General features: G+C 38.6%; 2 protein-coding genes across 8 annotated transcripts in view; one reads left to right on the top strand and one right to left on the bottom strand.

Annotated features, from left to right (window-relative positions):
- Nucleotides 1-34: 34 nt before the first annotated feature.
- LOC106920553 (sodium/hydrogen exchanger 2-like) lies at nucleotides 35-7,933 on the bottom strand. The gene is made up of 13 exons (XM_014991621.2): nucleotides 7,397-7,933; nucleotides 6,993-7,318; nucleotides 6,752-6,889; nucleotides 5,245-5,495; nucleotides 3,319-3,536; nucleotides 3,033-3,232; nucleotides 2,740-2,829; nucleotides 2,579-2,649; nucleotides 2,336-2,503; nucleotides 1,841-1,946; nucleotides 997-1,113; nucleotides 784-877; nucleotides 35-692 (listed from the first exon to the last, which is right to left on the bottom strand). The coding sequence occupies exons 1-13, from the start codon at nucleotides 7,683-7,685 to the stop codon at nucleotides 280-282; spliced, it is 2,481 nt and encodes an 826-aa protein (XP_014847107.2). The 5' UTR covers nucleotides 7,686-7,933; the 3' UTR covers nucleotides 35-279.
- A 1,582-nt stretch (nucleotides 7,934-9,515) lies between these two features.
- The window catches only part of inpp4ab (inositol polyphosphate-4-phosphatase type I Ab), a 29,252-nt gene continuing 21,135 nt past the window's right edge, over nucleotides 9,516-17,632 (top strand). For 5 of the 7 annotated variants that reach the window (XM_088014695.1, XM_088014693.1, XM_088014687.1 and 2 more), the window contains exons 1-2: nucleotides 9,527-9,669; nucleotides 16,010-16,105. The gene's annotated coding sequence lies outside the window, so the exon portion shown is untranslated. Of the gene's footprint in view, nucleotides 9,670-16,009; nucleotides 16,106-17,632 lie in introns of all 7 variants that reach the window. The other 2 variants (XM_014991622.2, XM_088014697.1) reach the window with 2 other exon arrangements.

Below are 17,632 nucleotides of genomic sequence, written 5' to 3'. Positions count from 1 at the left end.
CAGACTTTAAAAAGGAAAAAAAATTAATAATGGCTTTACCTACAAATTCCATTTATTTTATCACTGTTGGCTCAGGACAGTCGAAACGTAAAAATAAATACATCCAAATTAAGTCCTCAAATACAAGAATGTTTTAAAAAATAACGGATTGTTGGGTCCTGGTGAACATTATACAGTACACTCTCTATTGGAAGCCTGCTACTCTATATTTCTAGGTTCAAATTTCACATCCATCAGAAAGAAATAACTTCTTTGTGTACAAAATACAAGGTCAGTTTGTCATGTTTTCCATGAGCGTTGGGATCTTAGTGATGACGGTCTAAGTAATGAGTTTCCAGCCTCATTTGCTCCAAGATCCCTGTTTTCAGGGGCCCAGCCTCGAGGAGGTAGATGCCGTTCCTCCCCTTGACCTTCAGAGACATTCTCATCTTCATCTTCATCAACCCGATTTGGGCCACGTCTCCTCGCTGCGGGAACAGGGGCTCTACGTCCTCTTACCCTCGAGCCTGTAAACACCTCATCCAGGTGGTCTTCTGTAGAAGATGGTTCCAGAGGGTGTGTGGAATCAACTGATGCCTCCACTGGACTTCTTCTTTCTTCAATTGTGTTCAGTTTGCTCATCGGAATTAGCGAGCGGGATGAGGAGCGTGGAGACACACCAGATGACCGCAAGCGATCCACCTCAGGAATAGCTAATGGCAAACAAATAATCAGCAAGTGGGAGAATTTGCATGCTTATGTACCATAGCTAATCAAAGGAATTCAAAAGGAGATCCTGCTCACCATGACTTCGTCTTCTGAGAGGTAAAGCAGAATCCAGATTACCACCAGGTTGGAGGGAGTAGTACCTCAGAGACTTGGAGATGTTCTGTGCTGGCTACAGGAGGCACAAGACAGAAGGATAAAGGAGAAAATATAATTTACTATTTTGTTTTCTCTACTTTCCTCTTTAGAGAAATACAAAAGTTAAAAAGGAGCAAAGAAAAAGACCTAAACCTGTTCACGGAAACTCTCAGCACGGAGGCTGCGTCGGATGCTTGCATGGCGGCGAATCAGAATCTCTCTGGTTTGGCTGTCATCTGGTAGACTGTGTTTGCTGGTGAAAGCCGTGGTCTGGAAAACAGAATTGGTTATATTTTCAATATAAAGACAGGGATTAACATTTAGACATTAAGAAAAAATAATGCACAAGTTTAAAAATTTAATGGCTTTTGAGTTATTGACGGATCATCAAACGAGATGATCCATCCATAAAATTTCTAATTGGATACCGTCGTCCACTCCTGAGATTTAAATTTGTTTTCTTCCAATTTTCAACAGATACCCTGGTAATTTGTTCTCAGTTTAAATAAATACCCCATCCTTGTCCCTATTTTTACTTGTCCCTCTCATCAGATACCCCACTCCTTGTCCCCAGTACAAAGGATACCTTAGTACTTTTACCACATGTTACAGTCCTTGTCCCTTGTCACAAATTTCTTGGTACAAAAGATACACTAGTTCTTTTTGCCAAATACCCCAGTCCTTGTTCATATTTTCATCAGATATCCTGGTTTTTATCCTCACTTTTTCTGGATACCCCAGTCCTTGTCCAAATCTTGTCCTTTTTTCAAAGGTTACACTAGTACTTTTCCTCATTTTCACTGGACACATCTGTCCTTCCCAGTTCCACTACAGCTTTATTTCCTTTGTAAGAAAATATTCACATCCTTTCAGAGGATGCCCTGGCACATACAAATAAAGTTAGTTGTATAAAACTGGTGTAAAATTAATTATTCCAGAACGCAGAAGTGGATTTTTGAGAGTGTGGAAACATTTATCTATGAAATATGATTGTTACCCTTTGTCGAATTCTGTACATGTTCTTAGACAGGATGTCATGCATTTTCTTAATGTCAGTAGCCTTGAACTTCTTCTTTGGCCGAGATGCCTCCTTCTTCTCATCTCTAAGATCAAGATGAAACAATAGACAGTCATGAAAGCCATGATTTATCATTACTATTATCAAGATGGACAAAGAGCATGGCAGCTTCCCTCTAGATGGACAAAAGCTTGCAGTGAAATCAGATTTGGTATGAACATTCAGTTGATGGACTCATTAGAAAATTGATTATACCGTTTCGAAGACTTGCTTAAATGTTTTTGTCTACTGTTTTATTGAATTAGACATCGCTGTATTGTCCAGTTTTGAACTTGTTACTGGAAAACAACATCTGCAGTCATTATTTGTCTTAATCAGCTCTTTTCTCTGGGTACAAAGGTGCGTTTGCTATCAATTAAGAATGCCCCGGAGAAACTACACTTTAGTAAATGAGTTGAAAATACACTGACGTACTGTAGGGAAAGAAGAGATGGAGCTGCGCTGATGTCTCCCATCATTGTGTCCAGTAGCTCAATGGCATTTTGAAGCTCCAGCTTCTTGTACATAGACACTATACTCGACTCGGCTTTCCTGTCTCGCAGCAGGATGCGTCTCAAAAAGCGATCGTTGAACCTTTTAAATCTTTCACACAGAAAAATAGTTCAATTCTTTTTCAGGTACATTTTTGGATGGTTCACATTTTAAAAGAATCCCTACTTGTCTTTCCAGTAGTAGTGACCCCACTGTCCACACAAGTCGTCAATGCCACAAAGAAGGTGCTCCATTGTCTAGAAAAATATAGAAAAAATAACGTTTCATAATTGGTGTCCCATTTTACAAAAACACAACAATAAGAGACGATGAAATCTGCTACTCACCCTGGTATGAATCGTCACATTAATAGTATTAAGATTTTTGTTGGTCTTTCTGATCTTTATATACTCAATTATGGGGCGGATGCTGATGCCCTACATGAGACATGAGATAAAACCAAAGTAACGGAAAGAATCTGCAAAAAGTGGATTTGTTTCAAGAAATACGAAGACTTTTGCGAAGCTCTGAAGGAGCTTAAGCCTAAAAAAGTCAATAAATATAATTAAAGAAAATAATGACAAAATAAGTCAGACATGCATGGAAGACTTAGAAGAATACTGACAACAAGTGTGCCTACCTGGATGAAAACTGTGAATATGATGATGGCGACTGAAGCCGTGACAAACAGGTTTCTTCTATTAATTGTGTCCCCCAGAGTGAAGACCAAAGCGAAGCAGATTGCTCCTCTCAGGCCTCCGTACGCCAAGCCAAACTGGTCCTTTAAATTGAACTGGATAGTCCGGAACGGGTTGATGATCTGGGTCAGCACCAGAATTCCTTCAAAGGAGGAGTTACCAAACGATCAATCACTCTGATTATTTTGAATTTGACAAAGTTCTGGAAAGAGTGAGAAAGCTCCTCACCGAGTCCTCTCCACAGGAAGGCAAAGAGCAGCGTGAACAGGATGTAGGCCCAGTTCCACTCATGGACAGTTGTTATGGTAACCACACCCAAGAAGAAGAAGATGAGCGTCTCAGAGATGGTAGCCAGCATCTTGACAACGTGGCGAATGGTGGTGCAGGATCTCTGGGAAACATTCTCCTCCACGTAGTACTTCATCGTTATGGCGCATATGATGATGCTGTATGAATGATAAAAGAAAAGCAGTTTACAACATCAAAAATCTTGACCAATATTTCAATTTCAGTTCACACACATTCTTTTCTAAGCTGCAGAAGAGATTAGGACAAAAACAAAAAAGATCTCCCCTTACTTCAATTTAAAAGTCCCTGCAATGTTGGCACATTTTAAATCTAACGTTAAGGACATGGTAATGACTTTGAAAGCCATTATAAGGTTTTAGTTCCTTGAATTTGCTTTTTGATTTCAGTTCAATTCAAAAATTCTTCATAAAAGGAAATTTAATTTTATAACTCATATAATCTCAGTATCTTCAATAAGTCGTTGTGGCTGGCTGGAGGGATCTCCGGTAGCAGGCAGTCCATCAACAAATCCAAAGAGACCTCTGACTGAAGACTGCCTGACAGTCTCATGACCGTTATGATATGCTAACAGTTAAATTTCAGGCCAGCAGAGGCAATCTAACATGCCCTGGATGCCGCCATAAATTTTTGGCGAGCACTACTAATCCACCTCGTTTGCTTTTGCCACTCCTCTGTCTGATCATATACTCAAAGCTAAAAATTAAGGAAGACCTATAAAGTCTTAACTCATAATTAAATTTAAGTTATTAAATACATTTCACTCAAAATGCATTGTTTCACTGAGTGTTTATTTCTGTGCAAGGACCATTATGAGCCATGAAATAAATAAATATACAGTAAAATAATTAAATATATTTTTAAATACATTTTCTTAAAAAAAATTCAATAGGTAGATTTAATTACACGTCATAATTTCATGATGCTATTAAATTATGTTTTAATTGTTTTATGATAATCAATTAATGCAAGATTTTCACTGATGTATTTCTTTGTAAATTCATTTAATTTTGTCACCCCTAGACCTCTATAATTTTCAGTTTGTTCATCAGTTACTGCCAAAAACTCTCAGCTAGAGCGGTGTGAAAAACCGACTTGATATGTTCTTCTTTTTGGTCAGTAGAGGGTGCAAGTTGATAAGTTGGCACGTCTGTGTTACGCCGTATCGTCATACATCTATTTTAAATTTGTTTTAAATTCTAATCATATGAATTGTTTCTTATTATTATTCATAAACAAATACATTGTAGTGATTATATTTTGTTGCACCTAACTCATTTTAGTGGCAAATTGATCATAAAAGCCTTTATATCTATAGGACAAGACTCATCCTCTCGCAGATTTGTTTGTTTTTCAGTTGAACTGTACAAGATGAATAATTTGAAATCATTTATTATGGCCTTCTTTTTATATGGCTTTAGAAGGGTGCATGAACTTTTAGGAGCCAGAGTAGTTTCTGTCTGTCCAGAATGTAGTCAAATCTTGACTACCCATCGCCTCCTGAGGCTGGAAAGTTTTGTGGAAGAACAAGTTTGTCTTGTAATGCTGAAGGAAGGCGGGAGGAAGCCCTCGTGAGAGGGCTGTAAGTGGAAAAAAACAAGGCAACATCCATAAAGATGTTATGTTCAGTCAGATTTACAGATCAAGATCCACAGCATGCAAAGATAAATGCCATTTCCTCTGGTAGTAATGAATATTCAGGCCTTAAAGAGTGAAAAAAAAAAACAACCCCAGAATATATAACAAAAGTAGTGTTTCAGTTTTGGCTTTGGAGATGGAAAAAAACAAAATTTTAATCTGACTGTCATCAGGTTTGACAGGTTTGCAGTGATTAAACAGCGAACTTACGCCATGACACTGGAGATGGCAAACAGCTCTGCCACCAGGTAGGCCAGGTAGCTGAACATGAAGACGAACAGGGGCTCGATCTCCCGCACCCTGCTGGTGAAGCGGGAGGTGAACGCCGCCATGAAGCCAAATAGGAGGCCGAAAAGGACCCCTCCAATTCCCACCACAAAAAATCTGGCCACGCCCAGGAACACATCTTCAGAGTCAATGGCTGGCATGTTGGCCAGAAAGGCAAACATGCTGTAGAGGACCTGAAGCGGCAGAAAACGAAGCACATTACTGGAAAACTACTGTTTTACTGTCATAAGAAAGATTTCAAAAAGCCAAACAAGACGAGATATTAGCCTAATTATGTTGAATCTTTGTGTTCTAATCAAAGAACTTTTGATTAGAAAAATAAACATATTTTGTCTGCTTGAGAATGTGGTGCAAACTTCTTATTTATCCCACATACAGTTGTAAACAATGTGCCAGGAGGGCTTGAATGAAACTTGGCTTTCAAATGAAACTCAACTGAAACAGTCGGTATTGTTACAGAGGTGGTTTCACAACAAAGAAGAAACTGACGGTCAGGCAGATTAGGAGGTTTCCCTCTGAGTCACTTTGGAGGAAATGTCATGCATAAAAACAGTTTTGGATTTATTTGTTTTTATTTGCCTTACAGGACAACCTGCTAATTAGATTTTTAAGCCCAAAGAATCAATTCTGTGTTGATTTGGCCAAATGTTTCTTTCTTTTAATCACATCTAAATTTGAATAATTTTCTTTATGGACAAAATTATTCCATTTACTGGTGGGTTTTTTAGATAACACTCTCCTCTACATGTATTTTTTCGGGTTTTACGGAAAAAACGCTCCTTGGCTACTAAATTTTAGTGTTAATAATTGTCATTTACTAAAAAGTTGGATTTGAAACTAGCTAACCTTAGTTTTGTGGGGGTCAGGGGATTATATGTATATAATTTTACAATGAGTTATAAATGCAACTAAATTATTTCTTTTGCACTCAAAGATCCAGAAAATCTTTAAAATTACAGTTTGAAAATTGGAAATAAATTTGTAGAAACCCTGCAGCAGTGTATGCTTCTTGTTTTTTGTTTTACTTCCCTTACCTTCCTGTTACTGTGTGGTAGCAAAGAAAAAATGGGGTCTTGTAGAACTTTGTATCTCTACTGAACTTATTTAAATGTGTTACATTAGCCTTATTTACATTACATGTTCTCTCCCCTTTCCCATTTCAAACGAGGGCCTTTGTGTAACATCATGTTTTTACCACAGAAAAACAAAAAGTTATGATTAAAAAAAACTCTGCAGTGAACTGTAAAGTGAGCTTCTAGATGTCAATATCCCTTAGTTTACACACCTACACTGGTACATGTTGACCTCACAAGGAAGCTGGGTTGTCACAGGGTCATAGTCCTAAATTAATCTGAACCATCTGACCCAACAAGTTTACACTCTGACTGAAAATTAGCAACTCAAACCGTCTCACAGCACCGTTACTCACCACCGTGACGGCATCACTAAAGAGACCCTCTCCAAAAATAACTATGTAGATCTGCTCATTGATTCCAACATCTTCAAACACGTTAAGAGCTGCCACAGGGTCCACAGCAGAGATGATTGAGGCAAAAAGCAAGTTCTCCTGCAGTAATATGAGCAGACAAAGAAGACCCATAAGCACATATGCACCAACTATTTTAAGTATGTTAGACGCTGATAAACACCAGAAGGGTTTCATGACTGACCTGCAGATTAATGTCTTGAAGGTCAAACACTTCAAATTGGCAGATGGCGAAGAGAGAGAGGCCTATGCCGATGCTGTTCCACAACGTTCCCACCACAGCGTACCACAACACCGTCCCAACATTTTCAAAGAACGGCCTTGTGGGCATGAAATAGCCGTTTTCCAAAACAATGGGTGGGAGCATGTAGAGGAAGAAAACATCGGAGCTGAGAACGGCGGGGGGTTTCTCCTTCACAGAGTACATGATGCCCCCAACTATGAGGCCGATGCCAATGAGTAGACATGACTCTGGGATCCAGATCGTGATTTTATGGTAGATGTGGAAACCTGAATGGAATAGATGAAGCAATTCAAGGTTAGACTTCCAGATTATCCACAATTAGACAAACCTGTTTTTCTACCTACCAATTTTGGAAAAAGAAGCCAGCAGTACCCATAAGGTAAATTCAAATGGGATTTGGATCCGACTGTAGTTCATTGTAAACACAGGAAGTTTGCCCTTCTCCTCCTCTGGATAAGGCTGAGGTTCCCCAATGTCATTTGGATAAGGTTTGACAGTGTCAAGGCTTACTGAGTTTGTTGGTTTTGTTTCCTGGAGTTTGCATTTTCCAGTAGTGCAGCAAAGAAAGAGCACAAAAATCATGCAGATGACTCCACTATTAGTTCTCATCCTCAATAAAGTAAATCTCTCCATTTTTAAAAGTCAGAGTGGCTCAAAAGTCTTCCAAAAACATTTAAATTAATCTTAAAAATGGGGTAAGAAGCTTTTTGATGGCCTAGATCTTGTGCAGGTCTTGGATCACTCCCGTGCAGACCTAGTTTCATTAAGTGTGGGAGTTTTGCTCAAAACTAAGGCGGAAAAAAATCCCTTCTTCCATAGTGTCACAAGCATCAGGACTGAGGTGGAAATCTGTTTCCGACTGTTGCTAAACCTGCTTCATCTGTTTGCCCTACTACACCTACTGGGTGGAGCTACATGTTGAAAATAACATGAAGGGGTAAAAGAATCACTGTTATTGGCATGATGTCATCGGGTCAAACCCTTTTGCTGTCTCGGTTAACAAACACTCCCACGGATGAATGGCTGGGACTCAGAAAAGAAGGCTCACCTAAACAAAAACTTGTGCGGGGGATCTGCAGTACCTTATAAAATCCACATGATGGGAGCAGAGCACAATTCTGTGATTCACTGGCTGACATGGATTTCCGATTTTAATGTGACTGATACAGGTTAATATGACGTACTACGATATTGTGACTGTTACAAGTTAATGTAAAGCAATATTTTATGTGATAGATAAAGCACTTTCCTCACATGAAACCACAAAAATGTAAATAAAATGATTAAGAAACAAGTGGCAGGTTTCTGAGTGTTTGTAGTATACTAGCTGTTGTACCAAAAACAGCTTGGGCAGATAAAAGATATAACTAACAAAATTAACAAAGATATTCGCTGGATTTCTTGATTCAACCTAACAGGTGATTTACTACCTGTTGAATTTCTTAGACTTCCCTAAACAGGTAGAACCAGTTAGGAAACTGATACAAGCTAGCTACAGCAATGTGAAAAATATTTTGCTGCTTTCAGACTTCTTCTTTTGCTTTGCATTGTCTTCTAAAATATCAATATAATATGTTAATAAAATTTTTTATCCAAATGTAACCCAAATAGAACGTTGTTTTCAAGGGCCAATTGTATTTATGATGGGAATGGGTTGAGGAAAGCTATTCAAAAAGTCTAGCTCTGAATGACTCGTGAAATGAAACATCTTAATCAAAGTCTATACCATACATCTATATGAGATGGGATGCCATGATCTTAAACAGACTTTCAATCCCTGGGAACTCTAGAATTAAAACAATTTTATGTAGAAGAATGGAAAATTCCTCTAAAGGAGTGTACAGAGTTATTGCTGGTGTTACAAAATGGCAGTTTTGTTCCCAGATGTTGAATGTTTTACTTTTTCAACATTTTAATTTGGATTTCCTTCATAATAACTAAAATCATTGTTTGAAAACAGTTTATTGTGTGAAGTCATGTTTCCTTTGTCTGATAGCATTTGTTTGGTGATCTGAAAATTTAAATGTGACAAAAAACAAAAACTGAAAAGTGGGTAAATACTGCTCAAAATACATGTGCATTTACAAAGAACAGTTTCTACAGATGCTTTCTTATGTCATTTGTTTGACTGTTTTCCTATGTTGAAATACTAAAATAGATAAATTATTACTACAAAACTAGCCTTTTATAATGAACAGTTAACCAAATGTCACAAGATAATGACAAAGTATGTGCACTTTCATTTTAACATGTCATGTTTATTCTTTTTCCCCCTTGTCTTAAAGTATTTCAAAATTATTAACCAGACTTCTCTAAATCAAAATACCTGAAACAGGCAGTATTTTTTTATAAGCCTAAAAAAGACCAAATTTTGTTTTATTTTGTTTTATTTTTATTTTTATCCAGTAAAATCTGAACGCGCTGCGTAAGATACGCAATGACGTCTGGCTGTTCTTGACACAAGGGGCGTGGCTAAAGGCAGTCACTGCTGCGGCTTGGGTGACGTGCAGAAGGAGACATAGAGAAACTGCTGCAGTTTACGGACACTCACTTTCAGACGGCTATCGTGTTTCTTGGCTCTAACCGGTTTTTCTATGCAGTTAACGGAACCAAACTGGTATGTTGCTGCTACATGTATGTTTTTCTAACCTGAAGTTGTGGAATAGGTGGGTTTTTTATCGTCTGTGGGAAGCGAACTACCCACAGACGATACTGCTTATAATGCTGGGGATAAGTTCTTTAACGGAAGGAGTTAATTTCTGCCCATTGGTATTCTTTTGGCGTAAACTCTGCATATATGTCTTATCTACTAAAATCTAATAATACACCGGGTTAGCAATATGCGCAGTATGACTGTATAAGAAGCTGGAATTTTGTTTGAATATGGCAGAGGACTACTAACCTTCTTTAGGGGGGAAGTCTTTTGAATTTAAGTGATTTATGTCTGAGCTGCGTAGTTATGTAACTTTATTAAGAAACAATGTATCTTCAAGGCTGTGTTTGTAAATGAGTCATATTTTTCGGCTGTATCATTGCAGTGCATGCTTTTTGCATTGCATCTTAGCATCTAATGAGATGTAATGGAAACCTGCTTAGAACGCGCGCGTGTGTGTGTGCGCGCGCTACAGTATACCCTGTGTGGATGGTGACTGGCTGGGGAATGTAAACACATGTGTTCCTGACAGCTCACTGTGGTCCTGCAGCTTTTTAGTTTCACTCCGAAGGAGTCAAGGTCAGTGGTGCGCAGGAGATGAGGATACTCCTCGGCTTCAAAACGAGGCCTTTTACCGCGACTGGGATGAGTTTAGGTGGTTCGAAAATGTAGAGCCAGTGTCGAAGAGCATATATGCACCCAGAGTGTTTTCTGTTTTCCATTTTTCGGGGTTTAACAATCTGATTTACTTGAAGCGAACTGCTGAGAACAAGAGCACCACGGAAGCCAACTTTTCAGTAGCTTCATTAAAAAAAAATAAAATGTTTAGGTTGAATCTTAGTATTTTAGGGATTTTAGGGATCTTAGTATTTTAGATGAAAAGTATAGAATTTGTTGTCCAGGTCTGGATAAGTATGGACTAAAAAGGTGTATAGTGAAGTATAAAATGTTTGGGTTGTCAGGCTTTACTCCATTTTCTGTTTAATATATATATATATATATATATATATATATATATATATATATATATATATATATATATATATATATATATATATATATATATATATATAGAAGTTTCTAGACAAAATAAAACAAAAGATTTTAATTTTAACTTGGTTAGAAAAAATTACAAAAATGTAGAATTTTTTCCTACTTCATAAAATCTTTTTAAAAAATGTGTAAACAATTTTTTTCCCTTAGATTTTTTTTTCTTGTACCACTTTTAAGAACTATCATATCTGGTAAAAAAAATAAAATAAAATAAAGAAATCAAGATGAATGAACAAGCAATTTTGAAATTGATTTGATGAGTGACTGGAGATTATTTATTTTATGGACAATTTTGTTGTTCCCTTTGGGATCTGGCCTTACTTAGATAATAATTGGACCTGAATCTTGTTTTGGGAGCAAATGACAGCTAAATAATTCTACAACCAATGATTCTGTCGCAGCGACTACACTTTAGAACCTACTTAGAGTCAGAAAATTCTATCTAACAATTTTAAAATTGATCTCCCTTGAGTCCCTTGAGATTATCTTGAGAATTTATCACCGACTGCATCTGAGCATCTCTGGTGGACTGTAATGCTTTTTTTGTTTTGTTTAAGCTTAGTTTTTTTCGTCGACGCCATGTGCTCATCGTGACTCATCAAACCTGTCCAATCAGCTGTGAGCAGGGAGCCTGTTGATCCACGCTCCTCTGTTTCTGTGCATCATCTTCCCCCATGTGTGGGTAGTTACCAGCGCATGCCTGCAGCCCGCTGGTTGTCTGGATGGTTGGGAGCTGGGGGAACACGGCTTATCTAACGAGGAGACAAATCTTTATCAAACATGTCGTGTAAAGGTCACATAACAAGATTAATTAAGCCTTTTATTTGCTTCACATGAACTAAAATGGAGTTGATTTCAGTTATCTTAGGAACACTGAAATGTGAATGTCCTTGTTCTTTAGCTCAGTAAAAGCAAAGTGGAAGATAAAATACAAAAAAATTCAAACATGACTCAGAGCTAAAAGCCACAGCAGCTTTACGTCTATTTTAAAATGAATTGCTCTTCTTTTGAGCACTTTAAAGCTGCAGAACCTCCTGAACATCAGCGCCTCTAATTTGTGAGCCTATGTGGTCTGCTGCCGATACCGGCTGTTCTCACGTAACGGTCTCTTTAATATTGATGAACTCCGGGGGAGGTTAAAGACACATCAGCGCTCCGCCGTGTAGCCGGCAGCTCGGGTTTAGCAGCCATCTCGCTGCGCTTCTTCATGTTGAACAGCTGTCGCAGAGTGATGTGGGGCGTGACGGGGTTTCCTGCACAGTGAGCACTCTTGAAAAGCATCTTGAGGCGGTGAGAAAGAGCAGCTGTAGGAGTGTAGGTGGAGTTAAGGTGGATTTTCTTCAATTGATACAGTTCCAAAAATTATACGTACAGGGTCAAATAGATTATTCTGTCTGGACATGTGACCGCTCTTTCTGGTATGAATTGTAAAGCTCATCTAAATCAGTTGGTTTCATGGCCTGGAGTGGAGCCCTTCGCTTGAAGGTGAAGTTGGAGCACAGACTTATTCCTTGGTTGTTCTTTCTGAAACCTTTTTTCCAGTGTGGACAGTGTCGTTCATGTTGTACGGTCTGCAGTTCATGGCTTGAACTTTGTTTGCAGTTTGGAACACCTCCATTGCCCAAAACCGTCCCCTACATATCTCTTGCTCCTCTAATCCACATAAATATCAGAAATGATAAGTGGGTAACCGTGTTTTCCAGTCATTTCTGTTCTTTGCACTTTGCACTTCTTGTTGATCTGGTCACGGCGCCAAATGTGGGACATCCGCTGTAGTCGACAAAGTGTTAACTGGATCAAGCAGTCAGAGTGAGTATTAAAAGTGCAGCAAAGGAAATGGATGAGTGCCTGTGCACTTGTGGCTGCCGCCTCGTGACAGCATCTGCAGCGTGAGTTTGTTTACACCCCGAGGCTGCAGACCGTTCTGCACTGGAAAGCTGATGTCATGGGTACATTGGCTGCAGATTTGTGCTGCAATGTTAGGAAGATGTGAGGGGAAATGCATCGTCACACTGTTTGCTAATAGACCAATGCAGCCTTGTTGGGAAAGACGTGATACATATGGTGACCAGACTCAAAACGGAAGCACAGACGGGGATAGACGATGCATTCTTTAGGATCTGAAAGCTTTTTTTTGTTGTTGTTTGTGCGTCCACTGCTTGTTTTTCTGACACTGCAAGAAGTTGGTGTGGTGTCCTTTCAAAGAGTCTTGTAAGTTTGACCCTCTTGGCTCACTTCTGCTTTCAAGGAGGTTCTGCTCTGAGTTCTACTCTCTTAAGTGAAGTCTCACAATACAAACACAATGTTCCGTTGGACTTGTGAAGCAATTGTTGCTGCCTGTCAATCTAGGAAAGGTTATGAGGTAATTTTCAATCTACTCAACACAATAAAGTTTCTGCATATGTGCAAAACTTTAAAGATGGCTGCCGATCTTACAAAGAGAAAATTCTCGGAATATTTCATATCAGAACAATAGATGGACCCTGTAGTCATTGGGTTTATCATTATTTCCTCTGTACTGACAAGTTGTGTTTGATCCCATATGATCAGCAGTGACTGAGGATCTTACAGGTGATGATCAGGCAGTTCATATTTAATCCGGTCTTATGTTGGGGCTCATTTTCATTTTAGCTCATTAGTAGGTCCTACCTGGAGAATTTGAAGTTGATGATACTATTTTAGACTCGAATAGCTTTGCTGTTATTCTAAATTCTTTTAGCAAAACTTGAACACAACAATAATATTCTCCAGCATCTAATCTGCTTGTTATTTTTTAAGCAAAAATGTGCCTCTGTGGGCCGAGAGAAGCAGCTTTGTCGTCCATTTTTGTGTTGCGGATGTCGCTTGCGCATCATGGTTTGAGGTGTACCAGAAACGTGTGAACACAAAGGTTCCAGCTGGAACCTTTTGTATGTTAAAAAAAAAAAACATTAAAGACCCAGCTCTCTTTTAGATATTGGTACCAAACTTGGTACGGCTTAATTCCATTCAGAAATGTCTCGATATTGAAAACCCAGCCTAAAGAAGATGATTATATGGCATTTTCCTTGGGCTCTGTCATAATATTCACTTTTGTATTTTAATATTTTTGCTGGCTGCCAACCAAATGACCTCCCATTAATGATAAACTTCAGATGCGTATGTGAGGTTAATGCCTCGGGCCACACCCTTAAACATGTTCTCTGTGACTGCTGTCAGAAACACTGAATGTTCTCCTCCACAAACAACAGAAGGGACGTGTGTCTTTTTTCTACTTTGAGTCCCTGACAGTTTTACAATCTGACTTTGAGAGGCTAATATGTGTTGCGTCAAGTCCTCTTACCAGTGAAGTAAGAAAGGGCAGGAAGCTCAATGCACTTCTTGTTCAATGGTTAAACAAAGACACAGAAACAACCTGGAAATTTACCTGGAAACTTATGGTTGCTTTATTTAATGGTCTACATTCGGTTAGCGATGCTTCTGTTATCTCACTCTTTGCTCAGTCTACAGAATAATGCTGAGATATATTAAAGTTGTTCTGGTGGCACATGGTGAGAAAATCCACAGTTCACTTTTTACAGTGAAAGCAACTGTAAAAAAATCAGAGAACTGGATGAGGCTCTGGGAGATGCTCGCTACGTCACTGTGTGTGTTTTTGTGTCTGTGGCCGAGGCCGGTGCTCATTTTCATGTGAAAGGGCCACAGCTGCTCCGTCCCCAAAAAGAAATTATTCATGTCTCATTCTGATGCCCATCCCTGAGGGTGGATGCGTGCTGTTGGGGGAGCATCTCTGATTTTGGTTCAGTCCTGCAGCCTGATGGTGACTAAGCCAAGCCTTGTTTTACAGTGTTTATGTTCAGCTTTAGTCCTGTGGTGAAAACCAGCGTCAAAAACAATGTGAAAATCCTAGAGGGGTCTATTATTGGCTAATTTATATGTCCTGGATGATTTTGATGAGTCATTGTTTCACACTGACAGGCATTTTAACAGTCAGGTAAAGGAACAGACAAGAAAACGGATGTTGTTAGGGGTTTTTTTCTTAAAGTTTACAAAATACAGATTTAACCATTTTTACTATATAAGGATTTAGTTTTTTTTTTTTCAAATGTAATTTTGATTCAGGTGTAATTATAGATGAATATGTAAAATTTTGTCATAGTTCTTATTCTAATTTTGATTTATTTTTCATCTGTTATAGCACCATTGTGTTGTGGGAATTCCTTTTTTCTTTTACTTAGCAAACTTAAATTAATAGAAGTTTGTGTTGCAATGCGAAAGAAAAAACAAAATCAACTGCCATGTTAAATATTGATGATGTACAAGGTAGGGAGGTCCATAAAGATTTGTTCTTAAGCTAAAACGCTTCAGTCGAAAAACCTTTCAGAGACTTTTCACTCATGATAAAATTCCTCCAAGAAATCCGCACTTCCTGTCTGCTTTTGTCGAAGGAACACTTTTTCTCCCGCTACAACCTATCGGATGATTTTATATTGTCCTTAGAAAGTTTTACATTTGTGTATCTAAATTTAAAGCCTTAAAATGTCTTAAATTCATGTTTAGATACTTTAGATACGTCAATCACAGGTCTTAAATTTTGTTGCGACAGGACAATTTAATCTAGCTTTTTAACATTTATTTTCTCCTGGGACTTTTCTGTCAGGCAAAAGTTGAGTAGCGTGCAAACATCTTTATTGCATTTTGTGACTTGAGGTTGTTGCGCTACCGGTGACTAGCTGCTAGTACATGCCTTCTCGCTAAGTCAAGTTTATTTCTATAGCACATTTAAGCAACAAGGCGGTTGAAGGTGCTTTACATCATAAAAACACAAAAATACAAAGTCACAGAGCACACAGTCAACAATTATAGCTAGCTTAACTGTTAATTAACTAGCTAGCTCTTCTGTGTCTGTCATGGATAAGTGCAAATGTATCACCAATTGGCTGGATGACATTGGTTAACACCACTAGTTTTATCACTAAGAGGATGTAGAGAGTACTACACAATATGTGACAGTCTTGTGTGATGCAGGACTTAAATTTCATTCATTATGGTCTTAAAAACATCTTTAAAAGTCTTTATTTTGAGTTGGTGAAACCTGCAGGAACCCTGTCTTTTGCAGTCTGACTAAATCAGACCTAGTTGCACGCAGCTTGTTAAAAGTGAAACAGCATGTGTCAACATCACTACTTCCCCTTTTCTTTTAAAATAAAATCTTTTGAACTGTTTGCGATTTGTTTCACATTTTCATTTTTCCGTCTGCTGTGTTTTACAGGCATCGAGGAAAGACCCAAATTTGGCCCTATTAAACCGTTCTCGGTCCTCTGAGTGAGAAAAAGCGGGGCTGCTTGGAGAGAGGAAGCATTGAAACGTGAGTTTCGCCATGTATGGTCAACTGCACTGTCTGTCCCTGAATCTGGCTTTTGTGCCTGAGGTTTAAAACCAAAGACAGAAGCTGTAAACACTCACAGAGGCTGTTGCTCTTTTATACAAATCAGTGCAAGGACAAGCCTGGCGCTTCTTTCTGCTGGGATCCTTAAACAAATTCCTAAAAGTGTCGTGCAAATTACAAGCCCCCTTCTTCTGTTTCTACTTCTTTTTTCAGATCATCAAACTAAATAATTTTTTTTTATGTGAAAAGCCATCAAAATCAACTTGGATTGAAGTGAACTAGTGCCTCATACAGGCACCTACAAATTTCAGTCCAGGAAAAAGACGATCTGTCAGCATCTTTTGTCTCTGCTGTGAACAAGCCTGAGTTTGTGACAGGCTTGAAGCTTGCTGGGGTGATCTTAAGTATCCTAACCAACTTCCTGTAATCTGAGGGTGGCAGCTTGGCGTCTTCTGCCAGATTCTTGCAAAGTAGTGATAGACTTGAATAACCTCTGCTTAGTTTGTAACAGGAAATGTATTTAGTGAAATACGACAAAGTGAATATAATCATAGTTGACCTGAGTTTGTGTTGCTCTTGGTTCCACCAGGTCCTACCAGAACAAAATCCACACAACACACCCCAGACATTGGTTGTAAGTGTCAGGAGCTCTGACAAGCCTTCTCTAAGGTTTATACAAAGTGTGTGTGAGTGTGTGCCCCAGTTTATGTGACTCACAGACGTACACACTCTTGGATCTCATGCTGGCTAAGTTTGGAGCTGCCTTATACGGTTGCTTTTCCTCATTCCTTGTAGCAACACCATAAATTTTTTGTATGACTACATTTCAAACTGGTAAATGACTGTCATCTACAGATATGACCAATAAACATTTCTATTCTTCATCCTTGCTCTGTAGCAGTTAATCCCTTCCTTACATCAACATAGAAAGATGTTTGACTGTCTGTAGATACAGAGGAGAGGCAATAATGAATAGAGTTGGTATTTATGAAGAAACATAGATTAGGATGATGTGATGACGAAAATGGGAGACGAATAAGCCCCTCAAGACGTTTTTTGGCATTGCAAATGGAAAAAAAGTGACTTCAGCTGGACGAGAGACTGGAAAATTCTCACAGGTTTTTAAAACAAAGGAGTACAAATGCATCAGTGCTGGCAAAGATGAAGAGTTTCAATCAATTTTTCTGTCTTTAAAGAAAAATCAGGCTTCGGGGCATCTTCGCATCCTCAAAACATCTTCATCGTGTTCTGCTGAGTTTCCCTGGCTAGCTAGCTACCTTTCTAGCTTTTTTTTTTTTTTGCGTTTATCTTTATCGCCAAGCTATCTCTGCAGTAACACACAAGCACACTAATGTCCTGTCCTCTGCCAGCATTACCCACATTGTTCTCTTTAAATTGTAAACACTTTCGATAGAGTGCAGGACCTCGGAAACTCTCCAGCTACGTCTGCTTTTATTCCAACAGTCCCTCTGATCCATGATCACAGTTCCACTTCAGGGAAATAAA

The sequence above is a fragment of the Poecilia mexicana genome, unplaced genomic scaffold, assembly GCF_051168715.1.
Source record: "Poecilia mexicana isolate PSO_F unplaced genomic scaffold, ASM5116871v1 scaffold_2, whole genome shotgun sequence".
NCBI lineage: Eukaryota > Metazoa > Chordata > Actinopteri > Cyprinodontiformes > Poeciliidae > Poecilia > Poecilia mexicana.
Note: the sequence above shows the minus strand (reverse complement) of the source record. Positions and strands in the feature narration are given on the sequence as shown.